General features: G+C 37.4%; 1 protein-coding gene across 2 annotated transcripts; it reads right to left on the reverse strand.

Annotated features, from left to right (window-relative positions):
- Nucleotides 1–26,430, reverse strand: LOC121331790 (transmembrane 9 superfamily member 2-like). Of its 2 annotated transcripts, XM_041396541.1 has the most exons (17): nt 26,213–26,430; nt 25,774–25,841; nt 24,395–24,488; nt 22,684–22,811; nt 22,330–22,459; nt 21,242–21,369; nt 19,925–20,036; nt 17,739–17,818; nt 16,719–16,827; nt 14,843–14,975; nt 13,633–13,752; nt 13,402–13,459; nt 10,367–10,526; nt 9,540–9,691; nt 8,422–8,533; nt 7,845–8,016; nt 1–642 (listed from the first exon to the last, which is right to left on the reverse strand). In XM_041396541.1, exons 1-17 carry the CDS (start codon nt 26,327–26,329, stop codon nt 575–577), a joined length of 1,941 nt encoding a protein of 646 aa, XP_041252475.1. In that variant the 5' UTR covers nt 26,330–26,430; the 3' UTR covers nt 1–574. The 2 variants fall into 2 exon arrangements, with proteins under 2 accessions (XP_041252475.1, XP_041252476.1); XM_041396542.1 differs by lacking the exon at nt 24,395–24,488 and having other exon boundaries at nt 26,213–26,266.
- Nucleotides 26,431–26,458: the final 28 nt, after the last annotated feature.

Consider the following 26,458-nt stretch of genomic DNA (forward strand, 5'->3'; position numbering starts at 1 on the left):
TGGAGTTGTGCAGTTTTATTTGAACAAAAACCAGTGTCGGTATTTTTAATAAAGTCTACATTACACTAAATGCATGTACATTTGTAAGAAGATAACCTAGTTGTAAAGAAGGTGCAGGTTATTATGTACAATCATAGTTTAGTTTAAAAAAATTCACATTTTACATAGATTTACTTGACAGTCCTAGGCTTTCATGGTATATAAATGGTAACCAAAAGAGGTAACAAAAAAACCCCAAATCCTAGTCACAAGGAGATTCAGCTGGAGGACTGCATAATGCACTCAATCTTTCAAATAAACTGTTTCACAGAATTCATATTCATCCTAAATCAAATTTTGGATATAATTTTTGAACTACTATAATTAACATGTTCAATGAGTATACTGATGTAAACATTTTTGTTTATATCAAAATGGCAATGGTGCCATTTTCTTCAATAAAAATCTGCATTTTATGGTGTGGTCTGGTCTTCCACTTTTACAAATTAGAATAATTACACAGGATGTTTCTCAGTACATGGTAAAAATTATCAAACAGCAAGGAGGATATGTTCAAAAGACACTTTGAAGCTTTTCAGTCCACCTTCACAACACTGTAAATCTTACTTACAAACCAGAAGCAGGCAAAAAATCCAATAGTCCCTGAAACAAGAAAGTAATAATGGTTAGTTTATTTTCCAGTTTGCCCTGAGAGAGAAATCTAACATGTACTTCCCAGCAGGACAGAACAGAACACTGTAATCCAGCTAACCATCCAGAAAAACAACACTTCTTAAATTTAACAACACACATTCATCCTCAAGCTAGGTTATTGATTTAGATCAAAGATGACTTTTAGGGACCAGGCCGTTTCACGTACATTTAAACCACTGATGACCGTGTTGCCACCACTATGAGCAGGGACACAAGCACCAATTCAGAAATTGACTTTTATGAACAAGCCAAGCCAGCCCCTGCCTGATTTTTTTTAGGTCTACAATACTTCACTGCCACCTATGAATTATGACACATAACTAGGCCTTGAAAAAATTCACCTGTCCCAGTTTTATATTCATCATGCTCTATTTATGCTTGAGAATAGAAATTTCTTCTTCTGTGTATCCTGTTACTTCCTTTTGGCAAAGGAATGCTCTGAGTGCTACAGCAGCTGGAAGCAAGCAGCAAGTGAAAGCAGCAGTGACAAACCAAAACACTGAATGAGATTAGTATATAACAATTTCTGTTCTTAAACTGATGAACAAATTTGTGGTTTTGAGCGACAGTCACTATTATTGGGCAACTGCAAAGACACCGTCCATCACATTTACTTTTAAAATACTTGAACAACTTCATATGCAAGGAGACAGAATCTCAATTAATTTGGTCTTCAGCCTCTAAAGGAAGCAATGCACTGCTCACCACACTTTTACCTAGTTGTAAATTGCCACAGAGATGTTAACCCTTAACAGACAAAAAAAGGGAAGATCTCAATTGCACTGAGTTCCCTCTCAAAAGCACAGCTACATGCCAGCCCTGGGACAGCCCTCCCCAGCTCCACTGCAGGCACTGACAAGATCATGCACTCAGCTCTCTCTAGTTTTATATTATCCTTTTCTGTCTGTACAGCCCATGTTTAACATCAGCTCCAATCTCTTTCACTATTGTGACTGACTTAATAACTAGAAGATTCTTTATTAAGCATTCAGGTTTTTACATGAGTTACATTTCTGTCCTTCAGACCACATCTACACACTTCCTAAGCAAGCAACCATCTTGGGATGCTTATTATCTGCATGTCAATTCTTACATTCCTCATGCTACCATGTATATTTTCAGTTAAAGGCTTTTTGACAGACTATTATTATATGCCACAGATTACCCCTTCCTTCCAAGTTTGCAGTTGTTGTTCTCTGAAACAGTAGGAGACAGCAGATTTATGCCTGTTGATATAAGATGAGACAGCAACCACACAAGGAATGCAATTCCTTTGTAGGCTTGACATCACTAAGTCTTTGCAGTTCACGGTCGTAACTCACTCCTTCCTACTGTGCCAAATATTCCAATACCAGCATTGTTACTCTAAACCTTACTCTCACAGTTTTGTTCTAATAATGGTTCTCAGTCTCTACTTCTGTTTTTATAAAATAGCCACTCCAAGCCTTTTATGGCTTTGAAAGCAGTTTCTTCCAAATGTTTAACAGATTAGATTTATCTGCTGTTCTAGAAAAAAAGTATACTATCATAACATAAATGTACAACTATCCCAAGAGTGACAGCTACCATAGATTTCTGAGCATGCCACAACTTAATATGGGAACACACTCTAAATCCACATATTTTCCTCCGATCCTTGTTGCTCTGAATCTTTATAATACGTCAGTTTTCTATAAAACACTGCCTCAGTCATAACAGAACTTGAAGACTTCACACTGTGAAGAATTTTATCTATAGACAGATTTTCACAAGTTTCAGTAACATTGATTTTCAACTCCCCCTCCTAAAAAAGTCTGTTTAGCAGATCAAAGACCAAGTACACCCTACTCATTTTTCAAACTTTATCAAAAATGTTGCCAATGTACTGGAAACAGAGTAAGACACTTTTTAAGTGGTATGTTTGCCACATACCAGATTTGAAACATAAATTCAGGAGAGAAAGGCAACACTCATCACCAAGACACAGACTTAGGTAGTCAGAACCTTCTCTGGTGAGCACAGATTCCTTCTGTTGCTACCTCTACATCAATAACTGGGGCTAACCAGCACTGTAATTTCTTCTTCCCTCCCATGAACAAATATATCCTACAAACTGGATAGCTCTAAGGACCAGAAATATCAAAACCAGAACATTAAACTAAAGACCCCATCACCTGTCAAAGGTACCTCTCCTAAAGAGCCACTTGATGCTCTAAGATCAGAATGGTTTAAAGATGCTGGCACAAACGAGGTTGAAAACTGGTTTTCAACTAGGTTAAAAATCCAATGCAGATTTAGGAGTGCAAATGAATCACACCAAATCAACTAGGTTGTTTTAGTGCCCTTTTAAAAAAAAACAACAAAACAACAAACAACCATGGGCCAAATAGACTAGAATCTTCCAAAGGCTCAGGTCAGCAGAGTTGTGTTGAAATTGCAACTAGTATTACAGGACAAAAATTAATATAAGGTAAGAGAACATTATTTATAAGGTTCTCCTGAACAGTAGCTTTACCTACATGATTGCTTATGTTAGAGCAAAAAAAAAGCTCAATTTTTGCCTCTATTTTTAAGAACATGAACCACAGCACAGGGCCTGATTCCACTGAAATTCAGTGTATTTTCCCCCCATCAGCCCTTCAGATACTTGTGATTCCATGAACACTATAAGGCCCAAAAAAGGTAAAGCAGTAAAAATGTTTCTGATTTCCTGCACAGCAATAAATATCCCAGTCAAAGGGATCTGCAAATGAATAGCAACTGGGGAAAAAAAACAAACCTCTGAACTAGTGTGGCTTGTTTGAAAATTCTAGCCAGAATGTTTTCCACATTTTCTGTGTTTTAACACCCATTTCACAAATTTGTCACTTGTTCCAGATTTGAGCACTTCACACTGGATCTTTAGGCCGGTGCTGACAAGTCCCACAGGTTTTCAGATTCCCCTTTTAACTACTTTGACTGAAGCCAATCTTAAAACACAGATAACGGCACTCTGTTTCCTACACCTGTATCTCTACCCAGCAGAATTGCTATTATTAGTGGCACTAGTTAAAATCCAACCCTGCCATATCACATTGCATGGCTTGAAATGTATTTTCTTGAAGAGCATAGGTAGCACTTCAATCTTGACCACTTTTCTAAGCTCATTTTGAACATCATCCCTTATTAAAATGAGCCTCTCATTAGAACAGGAGAAGTATTTAGGTAAGATTTAGATAAGACCATACCAGGATGTTGCACATTCAAACTGAAATCCAAGTTTTGAAGCACTATCAACAAGAAGCACACCTCTGCAGCTCAGGCTTCTCTGACAGACACCAATGAACACAACATGACAGAGAACAGATACCCAAAGGCTCTTTGGAAAAGCTGTTAAAAAAAAGTTCTAACACTAAGTACTTTAAAAAAAAAAAAACAAACCAAAAAAAAAACACAACAAAAAAGACCCAAAAAAAGCAACAAACAAACTAAAAGCACAAGCAAATAAGTAAAATAACCCACTAGTTGCAAGAGTTGAGACCATTACATTTATTTTCTGATTAGTCTAAACTCCTTCACATTTTAAGGTTTTTTACATCTTTCACATGCACATCTCTACCAAATGACCCAGCACCAAGCCTAACACCAATTCCTCCAATGAGCCTTTATAATCAGTTTGTTTGGTTTAATCCAATATAACAAATTAGTTTCTTGGCTAGTGTTTACTTTACCCAATCCTAACCATTCACCAAATTAAACTGCATGAAAGAGCACCTGAATGGTCTGCATTGAAGAACTCACTGTTGTGGGATAGATCCTTATTTTTCCCCTAAGCAGGTGACCTGCATATTTTAAGATTCTACCTTTTAAAATAATCCCTACTAGCCTAGGAAAGTGATGCTACCCCAGTGTACAGCAGCTCACTGCATGTCATTGACCATTCTAAGAAGGTTCAGGTAAAAGATCTTTTGCCAGAGCCATTTAAAACTCACAAACCCAGATGAAGATGACTCAAGACACTTCTTTAGCCAAGAAGCAAGATATGTCCAAAAATCCCTTTACACGTAGTGGGGAGACACTGACAACCTTCATTGTTTTTTGATGATCTTGTCCTCTGCTTTATATTCTGCTGAATAGTCTGGTCTGCAATATACATACTACCACTTTCTGATACACAGAAACAAGATGCTATACACAAAGCCAGCATCTAACTGAGTAAGGGACAGTTATTAGTAAACCAGGTTAAATTCAAAATTAAAAACAAGGATTATTCCAAAGAATAATGTCAAAAAACATTAAGCAGACTCTTCTCCTCTACTCATCTCTTCTAGCTTTATTGTTTAATGAAGAAAGAAGAATTCAAAGCACGAGCAGATTGTAAGAAAGCAAATAGAAAAGCACTCTGCACTTGGCTGATACTTCTCATGTACCTTAAAAGCTCTCTGTATCATACTGGTTTCAATCACCGCACAGTGGTGGGTGCTTCAGCATCTCAGATTCTAAACACAATCTACCCAGAAGATCAAAACTCAATTTTGAAAATGGCATTAACTCACAAGTGAAAATGATGTTCAAAAATAGAGGTCACTGTAAAGAAACATGCTTTGACTATGTTCAGGATTTTTTTGCCTCCACAAATAAAATACATATAAAAATGTAGCTACCTCCATCCAATCACATTTGTTATTTCTTCAAATATTAGCTGCACTTTATACATTAAAATCAAATTGTCTGGTTTGGGTGTGCACACCATCATATTTCACTGGTCAGACTATATTACTGTCAGTGTTGGTATACAAGCATTCAGTTCCTATTTACTTATTCATTATGATCCCTTTTGAAATGCCCTGGGTAATGCAATGCACTGCCATGGAGGAGGCATTAACACCACCCCTTTTATTTCTATCAGAGTTCTGAGACCTAGTAGGCAAGAATAGAGAAAACCAAAATACCTAGTGCTAACTTAAGTGGAACAGATCCAGGTCCCATTTTTGGAAGGCTGTTAATGCAAACTGTGTGTAACATTACATTAGCAAACTTCTTCACCTCTAGAAACTGTGAAGGACTGAGCCCTTACTTTCTAAAACGATGCCTGCCAAGGAATATTTTATAAAACAAAGCAAAGTTAGGTGTCTACTGTTTGTGCCATTTATCTAGACCAGCTTACACTTCAGGCCCAAAATCGATCAGCTAACTAAATATGGAAAAGAAAGTTATCACAGCATTTTACATTAGCAAGGATTCATTATGCACTCTGTGCATCTGTTGTACCCATTAGCTTTCTAGTGACTAGCTGTTCTATTAAATGTAAAAAAAAAGGAGGGCCATGTAATGGTAGCTTTCCTCATGAGCTACAAAAACATCATAGGGAGCACCACTGTGGGGTTTTTTTTCAAAAGAAAAAAGACAGTGCTGCAAAAATAACAGCAGTACAGTTTACTACTGTACTTCAGGGGCCTCACTGGCCTTCATATCAGGAACTCCAGGATGAGCATATCTGAAGGTTTGAATACCATTTCAGCAGTGCCATGACAATTTCAATTATCATTTTATATATGAAAGGGACATTTTTAATTCTACCAATTTGCATATTATAAGTGATATTGAAATTGGCAGGATAGCAACTAACCTACGCTAAAACTCAGACACATATTAACATATTGCTTTAGCATAAAAGTAATTAAATCACTTTAGACTATCATTTATAAGGTTTTTAAAAGATAGATAGATAGACAGACAGACACTATAGAAGACATCTGGAACTTGTCTGTTTCACCACAATTTAAGGAGAGGTTTAACTGGCAATATACAAACTTCCAAGTTTGCCTTCTAAAAATTAAAAACCAGAAAAATTAAATCGTCCTTATTTTTTAGAACATTTCTAAAGAACAAAAAGCAACAATAAGTGACAGTTACTATTATTTAATATCATTTCTACAGCATAACTGCTTTGTTCAAACACATACAAAAATTTTCTTCAGGATTTTATGAAGAGTGGCTTTTTTGCCTTATGTCAACCAGTACTAGGAAAATTAAATGCATAAGGATGAAAGAGGTCCTTCTCCCTGTTACACTGACAAACTTGAAGTTTGATATTAAGACTTACCTTCATTACCTATTTCAGCCAATCTTTTTCAATTGCATTTAACTAAAAGACGCATTTCACAAAGTGAACACAAAATAATCACAGCAGCTTTCAACAAACAGGCAGAAGAAGTTAAAAAGTAACAATATAAACTACCATGCTATCCACAGAGAAATCCTCTATTACAAATCTTTGGAGTGACTATCACGGCTGTTTTTATCAACAGCCCATCATATGTGAACAAGCATTTTCTCTAGTTCTGTCACTGCAATATTTCATGAAGCCAAGCAGTGACACCTAAAAGATCTGACTTCATGTGTTAAATGTACATACACAACAGCAGCAGTATGATGAACACCAAGACAAAACACTCATGGCTATTCTTCAAGGACAGTACCCTTCAAAGAGCTTCTTATTTGACTAACATAGGTATATTGGGCAGAGATTTCTCATCAAATCAGCCTCAAAATTATTGTTTCAGTCAAGTGACTATGGACATTAAAATGATCCTCTGGAAGGGACTTTGTTTGCAGAAAAGTTGGACAACTAACACTGGAGAACCATATTTCAAATTGCTTCCTCCAGTTAAGGTACATTTCCATCATTATGAAGTGGTTTAACGACACTAACAGCACTGGAGTACTGTAGACAACTCTAACAGTATTAAAACTCTGTCTTGTCAACATTCACTTCCCCAGCACCAGCCTCCTTCACTTGTTGATAGTGAAAGCTGAAAATATCTTTTATCCTCCATATGCAGAGTGAAATTATCTCTAACTACAGAACTTCTAGAACCAATTATGAAATCCAGAATCAAGTTAATACTCAATATCATAATGAACAAAAACAGGCCTTTGAAAATATAATGGCTTGATATTCAAAAAAGAAAAATTAATTCTACCATAAACAAATGTAATTTCAAGTTAGGAAGAAAATGCAAAAAAAAAAAATCTTACTGTGCTGTGTGGTGTCACGAACCATGTAAGTAACACCACCTAAAGAGTCATAAATTATATTTAATATTTCATGTAATCTAAATTTCACCTAATGTTTCTCATGTCAAAACCAGAGCCCTCTATATTAATTTTAGTTTGAACATTGTACTTACCTGTGAAAAGGAAAAAAATCAAGACCATGATCATTGTGTAACCAAAGTATAAAATGGTGCTGGCAGTTCCCGTTATCTGGAGTTTGGAGAAGAAGTAATGGACTGCATAGATAAACAGATAAACTGCTGTAAAGCTGCTGGTCAAGAACGACCTCCACCACCAGTGATAGTCCTGAAAGAAACAATAAACTGATCACTAAGAATCATCATGGAGGAAATGGAATATAGATAAGATGGTGAAAAATTAACATTGTCTTATAAACACATTTAATTCTGTAAAATTCAGCTCAGAAAAATTCTAACATGACATGTAGATATTTTCTCTTTTCAAAGTCAGTCATATTGCTTCCACTAGGAAGATGAAACTACTCTTAAGATCAAAGCTGTTTGGTTTTGCTCATCTGTTGCCAGCAGATCATTTTGAAGCACAAGGCACATTTCAGAAGACAGGCATACCAAGGCTGAAAACACAATCAGTTCATAGTGTCCAGCACTTCACTGTGCATTGCATACCTCACCTGTATTTCTAACATCTTCCAGCTACAAGTCATATCTACATCAGAACTGCAACTTTTACCTCTGCACACAGGTGGAAGTAACACAGCAAAACTGTAGCCTCCGAACATGTAATTAGAAGAATTATAAAAACTAGGAACAAGAATCCAAACATGTAATACATCTGATGAGACCTAAAATTAAAAACAAATAAAAACACGAGTCTCATTTTTGGTTGAAGCTCTGAGTTAATTCACAGTGTCACATCACCAGATTCTGAGTCAATTTTATTGAGTGAAGGTGACAATTACTGCAGTACAGAATTTGACAGAGGGAGTATTAGTTGCATATTCCCTCCATTCTTCCCTTTCGTAGGATAATGAAGGAGAAAATTTAAGCATTTGCTAACTTCAACTACGAAAGTCCACAATATACCTGTTTGTCAGCTGATTATGTTTTTCAGCACAGTTACATTACACATTTTTTGAAGACTGATATAAAAAGTCAATCTAATATATTTGCATTTAAGAACTGATTTAGAAAACTGTTCTGTAAGATCTCTCAACCTATACAGATAACACCATTAAAACCTGGCACCTTCAGGATAATATTTCCCATTGAACATCAATGTATTAGACATTTCACGTTTACATTGTGGAAAGTAATGAAAGATTGCACTGGTTTAATTTTTCATGCACTGCTTGATTAGGTTTTACAAGATTTAGGAGTGGAGTGGATTGTTCATGGGGAGAGTCTTTGTTTTGCAGAACATGGAATCCCAAGATCTTGATCTGATTCTGATCTACATCTACACAGTTGAAACTGCTAGATCACTTTAGTTTCATAAATCATAATACAGTAACACAATGGATTAGGCTCTACCTAACCACAACATGAAACCACAATAGCATGAAACCACATTTGTGCTGTACATTTGCTCTGTTGTACAGAGCCAGGAAGACAAAACAAGGCAATAGGACTCTCATATAATAATCTGAAGTTCTCCTTAAGAAGAATTAGTTTTGTAAATTCTAAGCACAGAAATAAATATAAAGACTCCGGAAATTCCATAAAATCTGCAAAATTATCAAAAACTTTCAAAATTGGTTTATTCCTTTTATTATTTGCTTTGGGACATTCAAAATCACAGTGTGTATTATCAAACCTGTAAAAATAGAGGGAAAAAAAAGTGATACTCACCAAATGCTATTCAGAATGAAAAAAAGTTGAATAAAAATACAGCCAAAAGGCAAGATGCCACCCATGATGATACCAGGCAACGGCTTTGTGAAAAATGACTGCTCTGGGATTTGGCGAGGAATCTGGTTTGTACGCACTGGATGCTCAATAGGCTGCAGAAAAAAAAATGCGAAATAAAAGATGAATTATTACATCATAAGTAAGATAACTTTTCCCTCGTATTAGCATATAAAGATTTGATAAACATAACTATATTTTAATTCATAAGCCGTCACAAGTTATCAAACAAAAAAAACCTACAAACTTGATGTCCATCACTAGGAAAAAACACATGTGCCTTAGATATTCCAATTGTGAGCCAGTAATCAAAGCAGAACACAAAGAAAAGAAATCTGTTCAGTCCTTTACTAAAAACAAAATCTTAAAAAATCCAATAACATCGCCTTTTTCTTAGCTGTCTGGCATTACTTCAAGCTAGTGAAGTACAAAACTGAAGCCTCTCTGAAGCACTACTTCAAAACTCAGCAATACTACCAGCAGTACTACTCAGCAATACTACTACTGCTGCTAAAGCACAAAAAGCAAGTAAGAGCTTTGAGAACATAATTAAAACCTGATTCTAGTGAATGGACAGAAAAAACGGTTTGGTACGATATTACAAACACACACTCTGTTTCAATATCAAGACAATAAAATACCATTTTACAATCATGGGATCACAGATGTTTCAATCCAACCAGATCCTGCCTAGAACTCTTGCTTAACAGATTCAATGGCTCAATTACAGAGGACAGGTGTATTTCAAATCTGTATTCAAAGGGCCCTACCTTCTCTTTGAAGCCAAAATAGGCACCAACAAAGGTTAGTGGGACTGAAATTCCAAACCACATAGCAAGGATAGCGACCAAAGTGCCAAACGGGATGGCAGCTGAGGAGCCTTTCACCCACAGAATGAGATTCATAATGAAGAAATCAGCAAAGACAATCCTGAAAATTAAGATCAGAAAATATATTAAAATATTCAAGAAAGAATAAATATCACTTAGTATTACAAAATGTAAATTAGTTAAAATAAACGTAGCTTCTTTCAATTTTCCAATTTCCCACAGTCCTAGTTTTTTTCACCACTGGTGCAGGTAAAGTAAAAATGCCTGCACCACCCAATGCTTGTAATGTAGGTACCTATGGTAAAGCCATTATTTAAACAAAGACTCTGAACATAACACCAAAAAGTAACAGAAACATGCCATTGAAAAAAATCTATACAAAGAATGGAAAAGTACAGAATAAATGTAAAAACTCCTTATCTGGACCTTGTTTCCTACTAAAACCATAAATATTTTCTTTATTTATGTCCCTTTTAAAGAGTAAATTCCTTTTGAATATATACAGTGATAGCAAAATCTCCTACTGAGGAAGCCCCATGGACTCTCACAACATGGACTCCAATGTGCTGCTGCAGTTTGTGTCACAAGGGGAACGGGGGATTAAAGAGGGCTCTGCTCTACAACAGAAATATTTGTATAAGCATAGAGTTACACATACTAAGTAGAGTGCTTCTGGAGAATTTAAATAAAGACTGCATCAGTCATGATTTGTCTCCAGACCTGCTTTTCCCTCCCCCCTTAAACACATCTGCCTCATTTTCTAAACATCCTGGACAAAAACTAGAAACAACTCAGAGACAAGAATCAAGGTGTTGCTGAATCAAGATGAGATTAAGTTTTTGAACATCCCATTCTGAAAACAAAGCAGAATGTTCATTCTGCAAAGGAACCCATTATAAAAAAAAGCTTGTGCTAGCTGCCATTATTTTTGGATTCAAATATACACCACAGAAAATTCAGCCTCAGAAAGGGTCCTGTAAAGTGCACTACTGTCTGGGTTTTGTTAAAAAAGTGTTCCTGAGACAGAATTTAAGCTGCCCTGAAGTGAATACACACCCAGTATTTAATTTAAAAAGGAAGGAGGAAGGATTAGAGCAACAGATAGGCTCCTTTTTTTCCTAGGAGAGGCCTGACACTTGCCAAAACTGCTTGGGGGAACGGACTTGTTCAATAAGCACACCCAAGCGACCCCTGGTGTAAGCAGCTTGTTTAACAAAAAATAAAAATCAAATCCATTTTAGAAGTCTTTCTAATCTTTATCATCTACCCAGGCTCGTAACACAGACCTCACTTACCTCCTCCACAATTATAAAAAATACTGCAAATATGAACTCCCATCAGTCTACTGAGATTAAAAAGGCCTTGGGCTGTTTATGATATTATGCAAATTCACTGAACTAGCACAGTGTAATCAGGGCATCTGTTCATATTCTGTCAGTCTCAGTCATTTTACTTCCTCTGTGAAACTCAATTTATTTGGGAGTTTAACTGACTAGCACAGTATTCTCTCCATCAATATGTATTTTCTTCTTTCTCTTGATAACATCTAAATGACAGCAAGGAGACTGAAGCACATTCTGTTAAAAAGTAAGATTTCTCACGGAAACACTAGACTTGGTTGTTATCGGGTACATTACCTTTAATTTGATGAAATTCTGCTTTACTTGAAGCCAAGCCATGTTTTATTCATTCTGAGGTGGTTTTGGGGAAAAAATACCTTGAGAAACTTACAATCTTTTCTTCCACTTTTGCCAAAAATATTTGCCAAGTGATATAACCAAGAAACATGGAAAACTTGGAGAAGAAATTAATTTCTGCTCCCTCTCCCCATTAATTCTCCAAGAAGGTCATAAGAGCTATGAGAAAACAAAAGGTTGAAGTGCTATTGCCCTTCCCAGGCAGGACAGTATTGCCCACACTAAATAGTATGAGACACGCTACAGCCACATCCCAAACTGGACACCACCTACATTCATGTAACATTACAGATACATATTATAATATTGGCTTTTGCAAATATTAAAATGGATTCTATATGTCTGATGTTAAAGTAACTTTGCTATAAAGATATCATTTTTATTTCTGTTATTAATCAAGCTTAGACATAGTAGTGAAATAGCTGATATAAGTATGCTTGTGTTAAAATGCCTGCTTGGATGGGATAGCATCCAATGAACATATGATGAGGACACCTGCTACAGATATGCCAACGAGCAGAACTCACTGTATGAAGAAAGTATGGACCAAGGCCCAACTGGAAGTGATAAAGAGAAGGAGCCAAAACCACAGCCAAGAAACACGCATGTTCTAAAAAGGCAGACCCAAGGAGGGGCCATGTAAAATAGTTCCTGGAACATGTAAGCTAGTTTGGGGAAAAGTTTACTATGCATAATTGTTTATGAATATGTAACAAGCTGATGCAATAGAAATGGTATATAAAGGGTGTTTTCCAAAACAGCAAGTGTGCTCTTGGCTGAGTGCCAAGACACACCCAGCCATAACATCTTTGCTTTATTGTTTTTGTCTCCTATTGTCATCTATTAAAATTTCTAATTTTTTACAGGAGAGTGAACCGTGTTTTTCACATGTAAGAAGATTATAACCAGAATTACCTGGTATTGCAGTACCAAACTGGAATTACCCCAGCACTGTGCCCAGTGTTCTGGTGCAGTGATTCCCAAAGGCTGTGACACAACCTTGCAAGAGAGTTGCCCCATTCCTCCTACCCCCGCACCTGACAACAAAACAAGAAGCCAAGAAGCTGTGTTCTAGCTGTACCAGGCTCCAGCTCCTCAGAATTCACTTTTCTTTGTAGTGACAGAGAGGCAGTGCACAAAAGGAACAGCAGCTTGGGAGAACCACAAACAAAATCACATAGACAAGCATCGTAACAATTGGCTTTTCCCCAACTCCTTCCCACTTCCGATTCATTTATACTTAAGAATAAAAGAAAGATGAGGGGAAACAATACTAACCCAGGGCAGAGCAGAGCTGTAAGCAAGACATTGGTCTTCCACTTCTCACCTCTGAATGCTAAGGAGAAAAAGTAGAAACAATTTCAAGGTCAAGACTTTTTCCAACTGTTTTACACAATGGCAGCAAGAAGCAGATACACTGAGACACCAGGTCCAATTGGTGGTACATACTCAGCCCAGCATTTCTGAATTTAACACTTTGAGTCACATTAAATAAATGCATGTACTTACTCTTGTACATTCTAGCAGACACATAACCAGCTGGAGTTCCCAGTAAGACCCACAACACAACTGCACAGGTCATCAGAGCACCACGGTTGGCAGGAGAAAGGAAACCAAGGCAAGCTAAGACTAAAGAAACAAAGAGATTTAGTTATTTGTGGACACATGTCAAAATATCCCTGCAACACAGTTCACTGTGAAGGTTTATCCCTTTCACTACCACGTATTTAAATGAAGTATGAGTGCATAAGCTCTTGTACTCATTACATGAACCTCGTCACATGAACATACCCCTAATGGCACTGTTTCATTCAAAAGCATTATTTCCAACTCATCTCTTAAGTAGAAAATTTCTCATAGCCAAAACGCTGAAAAATAAAATGCCACCACCCATCAAAAGCATTTTGTCTTGCCACCAGTTTCTTTCTATGCTACTACACTGATTGCACAGGAAACTATCATTGCTAAGCAAGATACAGAGTTGTGATCAACACTGACAGACAAGCCTATCAAGAAAATTCTAGTAATCTTACAGTATCATGCAATAAATAGAAAAAAGCAGCTCCCCTATGAAAGACCAAAATCTGAGTTAAACCTGGAGAACAAAACTTGAAAGATTTTTCTTTTGTACTAAGTATCAGTGTACTTTCCAATTCTACTGTACAGTAAAAAAAGGAATTCTTGTAAACTTTACAGATAACCAATAATAAAATAGCATCTTGTGACAGGCTACATAATCACATGCACATACAGCTATTTATGGTAGGCTATCATTATCTCAACATTGTATCAGAACTATTTCACTGGCATGCACTCTTGCTCATATTTCTGTATGGCTGCAGCCTCATGTCAAACATACTGGACAGAAAGGGCTCCCAGAACATTAAAGCTTTGATTACATCTTTGAACTTGCGTTACTGGACCCTTGGATAATTTACACCATGCAAAATTGTGGTTTTAAAAAAAAAAACTTGTAAGAAGGAAGTTTGATTTTTGAATTCATGAAGAATCAGCATTAGCCCAGATATCATGAAGTTTTCAATGACAACGCTTACAACAGCATTACTAAAGCTATCTAATTACTGTTATAAAATTGCCTTAATATTTTATGTTACTAAAGGAAGAACTTTATTTCCAAAAGAAGGCTACTATATAATAATATTGCATCATTCTTACTACTATTACACTACATACACATCACCTAAATGAAGTTACTTACACAAAGTAATAAACGTCATAATGAAAATTTGGGTTCCTTGGCCCAAAAAGACAGACAGTAACATTCCCTTCCTTGGAGGTCTAAACACATCTCCATGGACCAGCTTCCAGCCAAATTCCTCTTGGGCATCTTCCTGTATAAAATCAACAATGTCTTTAGCAGCAATACATAATGCAGTAGTGAATTAACACAAACAAGATGCAAAATACATATTTAAATTTTGATTAGCTTCCAGTTAAGATCCAAAGCCAGACTAATTGCATCTGATGCATCACTCATTGATTTTATAACCCCCTAATGGTTCAGTGAAAAAGGCAAGATTTATCAAGAAAATTCTCATCTCCTAAAGCAAGAAAAAGCAAATGTAATTAGTCAAACCACAGAACATCATTCTAAATTCAAACTAAAACAAAGCATTCAGTTTAGTTGTAACTTCCATCTAGTTCATGCATTTATTTTTTTCTGTTTCGATTTCAAAGTCCATTGGTTTCAGTGACAATATTGGAAAATAATGAAACTATCTCTGAACTCCAAAAGGAAGTTTGCACTGACATGAGTTCTCTTCAGTTCAGGAATCCTCTCTCAGTCACAAGACCCTAAAAGTAATCTAATGATTTCTGAACACTTCATTAATGAATGTCTCACTAAATCCATATCACACTAAAAGCCAGCTAGCATCAGTTGAAACATTAAATGCACATTCCAAGACCACAGTCACTGGGTGGTGCATCGATCTCTTCTGAAGTACAATCACCAGCACCCCCTAAATGTGAGATACTACTTTGCTTCCCTGCATCTTCTTCAGCCCACATCCTCTTTTGCACAATTATTTCACACCTTTTTAAATAAGCTCCTTGAGCTGCAACAGAGCTTTAAGTCTCTCACACCTGGCAAGAAAATAAAAAACTGTGGCTTTCTGAAAGTCACACCTATCCCTGATGTTACTCATAAAAACTAATCAAGCTTCTACAAGTCTTGCTCTTTATCACATTAAGAATGATCAACTAATAAAGACAACACAGTATACAATATTGAACACAATTTAATTGAGAGATCAAACAGAAGCCTCACAAAAACTATCAGTTAAAGGATGCGAGAAACATCATTCCACTTTAAATCAACGTCTGGATTTACATTAACAAAAGATATTCAATATTAAAACCACAAAGAAGAACAGAAGTATTTTCACACAGAATTTACAGAATACTAGGTTGTTTTAGTTGCAATATGAAACATTTTTGTGCATTTTTAAGTATTTCTTTAAGCAGACAGCAACAAAAGCGAAAATTCAAACCTTTGTTGCATCTGACATTACTTCTCATCCTTGTGTTGCAGATACCACTTTTACCAATGAGTAAAAGGCTGAGTAAAAATTACTCTAGGTTTACTGGTCAAGTCTTTCCAATTCACAATCAGTTGTCTTGTCTTCCATTATAGAAACCTGCAGCTTTCCCATTTTAAGGAGTACATATCGCAAAAGAACTCACAACGGGTTCAGTCGGATGGCAATTTAAACAAACTAGACTCAGATTAACACAGTGATGACCATGGGAACTGTATTTACAAATAAAATAAAATATCATTTACACACCAAGTAGCTCTAAGACAGTTAGAGGTCAGAAGCTGTATTGCACATGAACTGCAATATTATGATCTCCTAACTAAACAAAGTGATTCCACCAGTTTCCAGCCAGAGGTAACATCAATTTGTATCAGCCTATGTTAATCAGAATATCTCCAATAATTTTTAACCCCCAGAGATATTAGCACATATCAAACTCATCATAGTTATATATCTCTCAACACTGTACTCAAAACTAAGAGACAGACATCACTATGGACAGAGAAATGTGCTCATGTCAAAGCTTTTACTCACAGAAGAGTCGATCTGGTTGTATCTTGCAATATCTTTATGAAGAGTCCTCAGAATGATCATAGCCACCATGCCAGATAAGAACAGAACAATTACGAGGGAATTCATTATACTGTAGATAAAGAAAAAGTCAAACTTTGAATACAGTTATTCAGGTTTCAGGAGATGTACCAGTTCATACTACATGTACAGCTCAGATCTGAGGAAAAGCCTTAGATATTCAGACCTTTCAGTATTTTCCCATCCAGAGAAGATAAAGGTACACAACTTAAAAGTCTGTGACTTCTTAGGAGAGAGAAGTGAGGAAAACAGTATTTCATGATACCTTGCTAATTCTGAACACAGTTACATATGGCTTTGTTTTATCTTCCTCCTTATATAGCTAAGAAGTAATTTCCCTGATGAAACAGCTACAGTTCCTAAAGCAGACTGACAAGTAGGTTTTATATCTAGCAACCAATTAAATGGATTTTGTGTCATTTAATATTTTGTAGAGAACAATTTATTTGGACTAGCCTTTTCAAGATTTACATTGCAAAACATTAACACTTCAACACAAATTATATACTTACTTAATATAATTCCCATGTTATGGAGGGAAATAAAATAAGCAAGAACTTTTCACATAAATCTTTTAATCATAAAAAAGACCTTTCTACTGTAAGCCACTGCTGAGTACAAAACATGCATTATATGCATGTTTTGTACCTCTTACTTGGCAGTCAAAGCCAGACAGTAACAGTAAGAACACTGCAGAGCTGCAATGACTCAAAATTTCTCCAGAATGGAGATGATAAAGTAAAAAAATGCAAGCTGTATTCCTTTTGGATACAGATGATGCATTCTTTTCACAAAATGCAGTAATACAGTTGCTCCCAAGAGACGAAAACTTAATTCACATATGAAAGCAAAAAGTTTTCTTGACTGAAAACATACAGACATTGTTCTATCTCCCTAGAAGTACAACTAAGAAATCTTTGTGCTCCCCTGCAAGGTTACTCACTGAATAAATGCAAATCTTACCTAAACCACTGGATGTTTGTATGCGGCATGGACTCCAAAATGTAGTCCCACCTGGAAGCCCACTTAATATTATTCTTCTCCTATAAGGAAATGAAATAGTAATTAATAGAATAAGTACAAGTTTGTTGCAGTCTCCAAGAGGAAATTAGCATACCACATCTCTTCCCAAACCTTCCAGTCAGCATTCATTTCTAAGCTTGGTATCAACACTGGATGTAAGACCTCTCTCTTGCATTAATTCATCTTTAGAGACTCTAAAAGAGTATATTTTCATTGAAATCTCCTATCCACATCTTCTGCCTTTAAATTAGGCTTCACTGAGCCTCATCTTTCCATGATTTGGGATGTAGCTACCTGCAGATCCCAACTGCTGAAAAACAATTATGCCATCTCTACAAGATTTTCCCAGCATAGCACACTGATCTTGAAATTTCAACTTTGTCAAACATACCCCAGAGAAAAATTCCAGAGGAAACTAGAAATATGTTTTTCTAATCACTTTTCATGGATTTAGCACAGGCTTCTTCACTCTCTGCCATACTGCTGGCTGATACAGACTATTTTCCACTCTGATTCCTGGCACACAACTTTCATTTCCAGATATTCCTGTGATGGACCTTCATGTCTACAACTGAGGACTCTTTCTGTCCTCCCCATTTGTTTTCTTTGGATGTACACATATGTAGTCCTGCTACCAAATTCTATCCCCTGACTGGCATGAAGTTCTGCTGAATTTCTTTATTGACTCACAAAGTGTTAAGTTCGTACAGCAAAGTACCAAACTGCTCTCATACTTACATTTTTGTATACTTGTGCACTAAATATTAGAGCCACAATGATGTATACTTTTCACACAGTGCTAAATACCTTGTTCATGTCAGTTAATTAAAGCAGACACCGTAACTTTCTCATCAGAAGTCAGCCACCATATTAAAAAGGACCATAAACCAGTTATATTTATGCTTTATGTAGTCAGGCTTACTTAAACTGATGTTCTCCTATTTATAAACACTTCTCACTGATAAAGACTACACTTTCAAATTATTTTGAAACTACTAATAAAAAGTAAAACACACGAGGGTATTATTTCAAACCAAGGCTTATGGATGACAGAGGGAATAAGTAGTTTTGAAGTGCCACCTGCTGGAAGTATCCAAACCCACTGGATGTGAGCCTTACCTGCTCCATGTCAGAGAGAAAGAGTCTGGGTGCCCTAACACGTCACCCATTGCATGAATAACCAGACGAAGTTCACACTGACATTCTGGATCACAATTTACCTCAAGATTTAAACACAAATGTGAATGAAAGAAGGCTCATTAATGTAGGAAAATCAGAGTTGAAAAGTGTCTCAAGGGAAAAGTAACAGGCTACTGAGCCTTGCACCTCAAGGTCACTGGTTCAAATCCAATTCAATCTGGCAGGATGAAAGCTGTTGCCATGTCATGGCTGCTTCACTGTCTGTACAAAACGAGCTTGTGGTCTCAAGCCAAACCCTCTAAGACTGGTGCCTTACATCAGAAAAACAACCATGCTTTCAGGACAGACTGGAACAGAGGGACCAAGATTTGAAGTAGCCTGAATCAAATTATAGTCACACCCACAGGAGGCTCGCTTTCCATGCTGGGGTAAAGACCCATTTGCCAGAAAGAAACTTCCTCCTAACTCATTACAGGCTGAATAAAGCATTAGTGTATTAGTAAACATTAGAGTATTAATTGTAAAAAATAAATAATCACATTCTCAAGAAAAAGCCAGTGAACAAAATAAAAACCACACAAAATGAGACAAACCCTGCAACTTTATGAGATAAAACTTTACAGTCAACATTTAACAAAGCAAATGTCCCCAAATATACACTGTTCTTTAACATAAGACTCTCAGCAACCTGACTGAAATCTGAGAGCAGAGTTTACCTCAACAACTCTTCCAGCTACTCGATCTGCTAATTTTCTATTAGTAGTAAAACATATGGGGGGAAAAGGGCCTTCAATTATATTTTCATAGGGTCACTGAAGTTACAGGAACAAAAAACCTATTAATATTTTCAGAAAAATACCTCACAAGACCATCCCTACAGAACTTACACTGCTGTAATCCACTTATGGCTATTAGCAAGTTATCCAATTGCTCTGATTTCACTCTTTTGTGGAATTATGCATTCATGCAACAGATTTAATACTTACTTCAAATGTCACAGAGTAGGTGTAAACCAAATTCAGTTTATTGGTGAATTCTCCAGGAATCTCCATAGGTGGGCCTTCACAGCTTAAGTTGTTCTCATCTGTATGCTTGTAGCTAACAGGGAAAAGAAGTTAAATTTGAAGTTTTTAAAACTTAAATTTTCTTTAAAAAAATTTAGCATTGTGCTCCAACCAGAAATACTCCCCACCATGAGAGCTTCAAGGTTGAAGCAAAGTACCTGGTCAGAGAATGACAAAATTAAGGTTATGTACAAACTAACTGCCCCCTCGTGGTCTGCACTGCCAGGGAAAAGGGAAATTCTCGTTTCTCAGCCATCCAGGATGCTACTGATAAAGCATTTATGAAAAAATGAGTAAGATAGGTAGAATCTTCCTGGCACTCATGGAAGGAATAAAATTGCATAGCAAGTACAATTCACTAAAAAACCACTTTACCTTTACAAAAGAAAAACCTAGTACAATCAAGTCATGCTGTACCAAGCATGGCTGTATGACTTCAGAAACTGTAGCAGTGTAATTTATTAACTTACTTAACCTCTATAGAAAAGAGAGAAAAGTTTAGCTATAAAAAAAAACTATCTACTTTGAAATTTTATAACTGGGCTGCAGTTTTCAAATACAGAAAAATATCAACTGTGTATGAACAGACTGATCAGAGGCCAAAGTAGTTGCTCCAGTGTTCTTCTGACAGAGAGTTGCATCTCCAGTCTTAGTGTTATTGCATCTCCACTCTGGTCAACATAAAAACTAAGCAGCTACTGTTTGAGAAAATCAGTCTTCTTAGGAAACTAGTTGTTGCCATCTGCAGTTCTGCATAGCAGTGTTAACATGGTATTTCAACTATACCTCTGTATATAAACTTACACAGGAAAAGTACACCTGTACATTCATCCAAAGTATGTTTGGGAGACAGGTAACAGATCTGACATGGGAAACTGTTACTCAGTAAAAGGATGTTTCTCAGTGTATCTGAAAACATGCACACCCAGATACAAATCAACCAAAACATGAAAAAGGCTCTGTTGGGGTCAGGTTCTAAAAGTCTGCATAAGCAGCTTTTCTATCACAAGGGACTTTGGGAAACACTTTAAAACAAGATTGAATTATATTTACAGTTGTGGAACTGTCCTTTTAAACAGCTCCAGACATAAACCAGCACACTGAAAGCTTTACCAGAAGTCAGAATAACAAGTTCCTCAGAATTTATTAACTCCCATAACTTCTCTAAGGAACTGTTCTCTCTGGAACTGCTGTTAGGACTCCAGAGTACCAGAACCTGATGCTTTAATGCACAATTACCTTTGTGGTCTCAGTCTTGCCATCACCAGTCTTGCACCAGGCCAGTTTTCATCCTTCCCACTGTGGTACATGATTGTTATGTCAACGTGGTTGAAGAGGTAGAAAGTGTTCTTCTTGTTAAACTCTGACTACAAAACATGATCAGGAGACTGAGCAACTTCTCCAACAGGAGAGGGCGCAAGAAGTCAAGAACTTTAGCATGAGACTAGTGTTGTATGAAGGAACAACAATGGCAAACACTCCAACATTAATATAACCTGTATAAAAGATCACTTTCAAGAGTCTGGGGAGCCTGAGGAGTAACTGAGTTGGAAGGTCACTGTAGACAGAGTAAACTGAACGCGCATGATAAATGCAACACTTCAAAGAAGCATCAGACCTGCTGCATACAAATGAACTGACTGCACTGCATGCAAGCAGCAGGTCAAGTAGTGGAGCAGAGTCATGGAAAGCTTTCTCCTCACCAAGAGGAGTGCTGTCCCTCACCCAGGAGGGATAAAACTATCGCTATTATCTGTAATTGTACTAGTTCACAATGGAACTCCCAGGATGACTGACACATTTCCAACTGTCAACATAATTTTCCCTGTCACAGCTATGTTTTTTATCCTTCAGCCTCCTGGGAAAACCCTGACACATTTAACTTGTAAACTGTGCTAGACATGACTTTTGCAACTAGAACACAGAGCTCATTTCTAGGACTTCACTAGAAAGCTTCTATCTGATAACTGATAAAAGAACATCTTGCACATGAACAGACATAGACAAAAAATGAATACGTACTAGGATGGATACACGTGAAATTTCAGAATAAAACCTCAATTTTTTAAAGGCTTTTGAACACCCACACCATTCTTCTATAGCTTTATAAAACATGTATTAGTCAAAGACCTGTAAAAACATTTTATTTGGAAAACTGAATCAGTGAGTCACTGTACACACTAGCAGCACTCAGCTCTGCCAGTGCCCACAGCCTGAACATTAAGCATGTTTACAAACATATCTGTTCTTTCTCAGGAAAAGAAAGCCTGAAAGTAAAACCACAAATGAAACCACCCTATACTAACAAAGAAAGTTCCACCACTTACATTTATAACACAAGCATCTTTAACTCTACCATCTGGAGTAACAAAACATCCTATTGGAAATCCTGGATTACAGTACTTTTGTCCATCTTCCACATCATAACACCACGTTACAGGCATGTTATCGATAATCCTAGACAGAAATCATCAAAGAACATGTCCTCAGAAAGGGGTGCACCTCACTTCACAGTGACATTTCACATTCATGTAATGCACACACTTTTCAGTAGTGCCTACAAGATGCACAGTAGAGAGACAACCATCACACAAAAGGAAGAAAGCAACCACTTAAAACATAGGTAACAAATATCCAAAAGCAGAAAATAAACCCAACCTCAAGCATATGTCTTGGCTTACCAGTGATGCTGATAATTCAATTGCATGCCTTTCTTCAAAAAAGCCAGTTTGCTTTTATCAGCACTGTTTCCTGGGTCATATGATCTTGTACAAACCTTCTTGCAAGTTTCTTGCTTTTTAAAAGTGAACTGTTAAAAAAAGCACACAAAAAAAAGTCACTTCAATTTTGCTTCAAAGATCTTTTAGCATTTTGGTTTTTTTTTAGGTAAAGTAGGGAGGGTTTTTTTAGCTACTTTAGCTCCTTACTACAAATTTCTGAAAGATAAATCCTGTGGACTGAAAATTGAAAATTAGTAGAGAAAGTACTGCTTTTTCTTTTACCAGTATGTTTTATTTTGATCATTTCATCATGGGCTAAAACAGACTTTCACTACACCATTCTTGAATGTTTCATGTTAACTTTAGCTGGTTTTCTTCATGACAATCAAGTTAGATAAGGCTGCCAAAAGCACAAGTTGTACAATATCTAAGCTTCAAGCACAGACATCACCTAACACACACACTCTCAAATTTGCATCTCCAACTTCTAACCCAGTTAATATTTACCTATTAGTGAGCTTAAAACATGACTGAAAATTCTAATATTATCAAGGTCCAAATGCTAACCAGGAACAGCACTTTCTAATTACTGTTGGGTACAGCCATTTCTAACAGCTGTTATAACACTTAATCTATTCAGCACATATCCAATCCAAATGACCCATTATGCTACATATTTAAAAGCTTCTTGTGACCACTAGTTGTAAGACTTAAAATTACATTAGCTCAGACAATCAAGAGATTTCTAAGAGCAGTTCATATAAGGGAGAGGGCATCACCTACTTAACAGACTAATGAAAAGATGTGATCAGGTCCCTTAAGACTGAGCAGCAGCAGACTCAGAAACCGCTGCCACTTTTTCTCACAGGGATTTGGATTATCTAGCAACCATCACACACACACAGCACAGTCTTCAGCTTCACTGGCAAATCCAAGTCTGGAAACTGTATTTGAACACCAAACAGCTCTCAAACACCAAGAGCCACTGTTTGACCACAGCTCCTCCACTGCTAGTACCTGTCCCAAGTTGATGGCACAGCTTTTTAGATATGCTACATTTAGTCATTGCTAATGCAGGGCATGATACAGAAAAATACCACATACCCAATCCACAAAATATTTCCATGCATTTATTTTACAAAAGGTTCCAAGTGATATGCATCAACACTGACAAATCTGGTTCCAGACAGCAGATGATAAGCATGTACAAGCAGAGAAAAGCTGCAAGAGAGCCATAACCTAATTCCTCCTTCCCACTCTGGAAGTTGCCCAATACTACAACCAAGTATATGAAACAGTTTCTGAGCTATCACTTTATAGTCTCCAATGTTACATTTAATAAACCAATTATTTCACATCATCTAACACACCTTACATCCAGCTAGTAAGTAACTACCTAAGATATCATTTCTGGACTTCTCTACCACAGAGCAACAGGAAAGAAGGGTGATCACTAGCCCAGTTTCTAACTGTAATTAACCAAGCTAAGATGCCTTTGGGTTGGGAGGAGTTTTATTGGGTTTTATTACACAAACTCCATAGTGGTTCTATTAAAAAATATAAACAAAAATAATCACCCAGTCATCAAATCTTCAGCTATGTCTATGGATTAGAGCCATCAGAAAAACGGTTATCAAATTTAAACAGGATCAACTTCAAGAGATAAAATAACCTTATATGGAGACGATGCTATTCTCTCCCCAAACAGCACTTGTCCAAGATTTTCTGATGGTCTTTTCTCTTCCTTGTCTTGACAGAAGTCAAAACTGGAAAAAAGTAGCAAATATTCCCTTTTAATTGACATATAACTGTAAATACCAGCCTAAAACAAATTCTTAAATTATGTCCTTAGTAGTTTTCATGATTTTTTAAACAGTTCAGCCACAGGCAGTTAAAAATCTGAGAGCCTTTGCAAAGAAAGCTGGTATCTATTTTAGTATCAATTTCAACCAATACATATTCCAGCATATCTTTAACAAAATGCACAATGGTTAGTTCACCCATCCTTTTCAAATGGCAATTTAAACAAACAGTAGAATGTTTCATTTTGTGGGAAAAAAGGCACTATGCTACAGATTTTTCATTTCTCCTGCAAAAAGTTTCTGAAAAACTACACTCCTTTCTTAAAGGAATATTTACAAATAGCATTTAACATGAGATACATTTCAAAGAAGGAAAGTGCTTTCAGTCTTACAGTACCACACTGTCAAACAGCATTCATCAATTCTTTTCAGCTATGTACAGCCTGAAACTGCTGAATATGGGAGAATGTAACCATTCTGGCTTTTTATTAAACACAGGTAGCAGCACGTTATGTTAAAAAACCCCAACACAACAACAAATAAATCCATACTTATCTTTGGTACATAAGTACTTTTCCTCAATGATCCTAAATTCACCAGCTTCCATAAAGTTTAACGGCAATAGAGACGGGGCATTTCTTAGCTACTCTTTGGTCTTACTTCTACTGCTGCACTGCCCAGGGAAAGAACCAAAACACCTGCAAGTTTTCTTTTCTGTGCCCAACAGCAAGACTGCAAATCATATTGTTTATCATTGCTTTGCAGGCCTATAAATATCTGCAAAAGCAGATAGAAGTTTTCATATAAAAGAAGCAAAATTAAACAAAACCAAAACCAACAAACCAAGAATTAGCTACAGAGCTTTGGAAAAAAAAAAAGAAAGTTAACAGTGACTGGTCTTCGAGTTTCTTTCAATTATCAGGAAAAAAAAGGAACTCAAAGCATCTTATGGCCTAGATTTGCCTAGCAGAAAGAACTTTCAAATATGTTAAACAGTCCATACTAAATCTTGTACTCAGCTCAAAAAAATGCACCCGTAAGAAACCCTGCAGCCTTTTTCTTAACAATAACTGAGGACGGTCAGGCGGCACAGGTGTGGCCTTCAGCCTTCCCACCCTCTTCTGCTTCATTCCTGCCACTGAGCCTCGGATTCACTCTTCCATCCCTACAGCCAAAATACTGACAGCCTTACAGTAAACAGAAAAGCGTCTTTTCAAACACTTCTGGAAAACTATTGGGATGTACTCACGCATCATATTCGTATGGCAGAACTGATTCAACAGAGTCCAGCCGGTTCACGAAGAGCTCAATTAGTGACTGAAACAGGAAAGGAGGAGAAAAAGCATGAAAATACGGACTTTCAGAAACAAACGTGTGGCTGGTACGAAACGCGAGGCTAACTAGTAAATTGTGGTACACCACGGTGAGTTACCCTTGGCCGCTGACAGGCCCCGGCCACGCCTGGAACAAGGAGCTGAGGGTCCTCCCAGCGCTGGCTGTAAAGTTCAGCGGGAAAAGGGAATACCAGCTAGAGGTGCCTGTCTTCCCGGAGCAGAGGCTGCCGCCCGCGGCAGGACACCCGTGAGCAGCGGGACTGGGAATACCCGCGGAGCCCCCTCGCCGCGAGAGCCCCTCGCGGGGCAGGGCGGGGGGGCGGCCCACGCCGGGCCCGCCCGCGCGGCTCTCACCTTGCAGCTCTCGGTCTCCTCGCTCTCCTCACAGAAGCTGACAGGCGCCAATCCGGGCAGGTAGAAGGCGGCGCCGAGAGGCGCCACCAGCAAGAGTGCGGCAAGCAGCAGCCTCATCTTGCAGCCTGGACGGTCAAAGGCACCATGAGGCGCAGCTGCAGCCCCGACCGCCCCGGGCAGCGCCTTGCGGAGGCGGCCCCAGCACGGTCGGAGGCGGGGGCAGCGCGTCACGGCCGGGTCGGGGCC

This window comes from Onychostruthus taczanowskii, unplaced genomic scaffold (assembly GCF_017590055.1).
Source record: "Onychostruthus taczanowskii isolate IOZ18803 unplaced genomic scaffold, ASM1759005v1 scaffold13, whole genome shotgun sequence".
Lineage (NCBI taxonomy): Eukaryota > Metazoa > Chordata > Aves > Passeriformes > Passeridae > Onychostruthus > Onychostruthus taczanowskii.

Coding starts and splice junctions, on each gene's coding strand:
- LOC121331790 (XM_041396541.1), bottom strand. CDS start 26,329: ATGAGGCTGCTGCTTGCCGCACTCTTGCTGGTGGCGCCTCTCGGCGCC. Junction 24,489..25,773: donor CTGCCATACGAATATGATGC/GTGAGTACATCC, acceptor ACTTTTTTCCAG/TTTTGACTTCTGTCAAGACA. Junction 22,812..24,394: donor TAGCATCGTCTCCATATAAG/GTTATTTTATCT, acceptor TTTTTTTAACAG/TTCACTTTTAAAAAGCAAGA.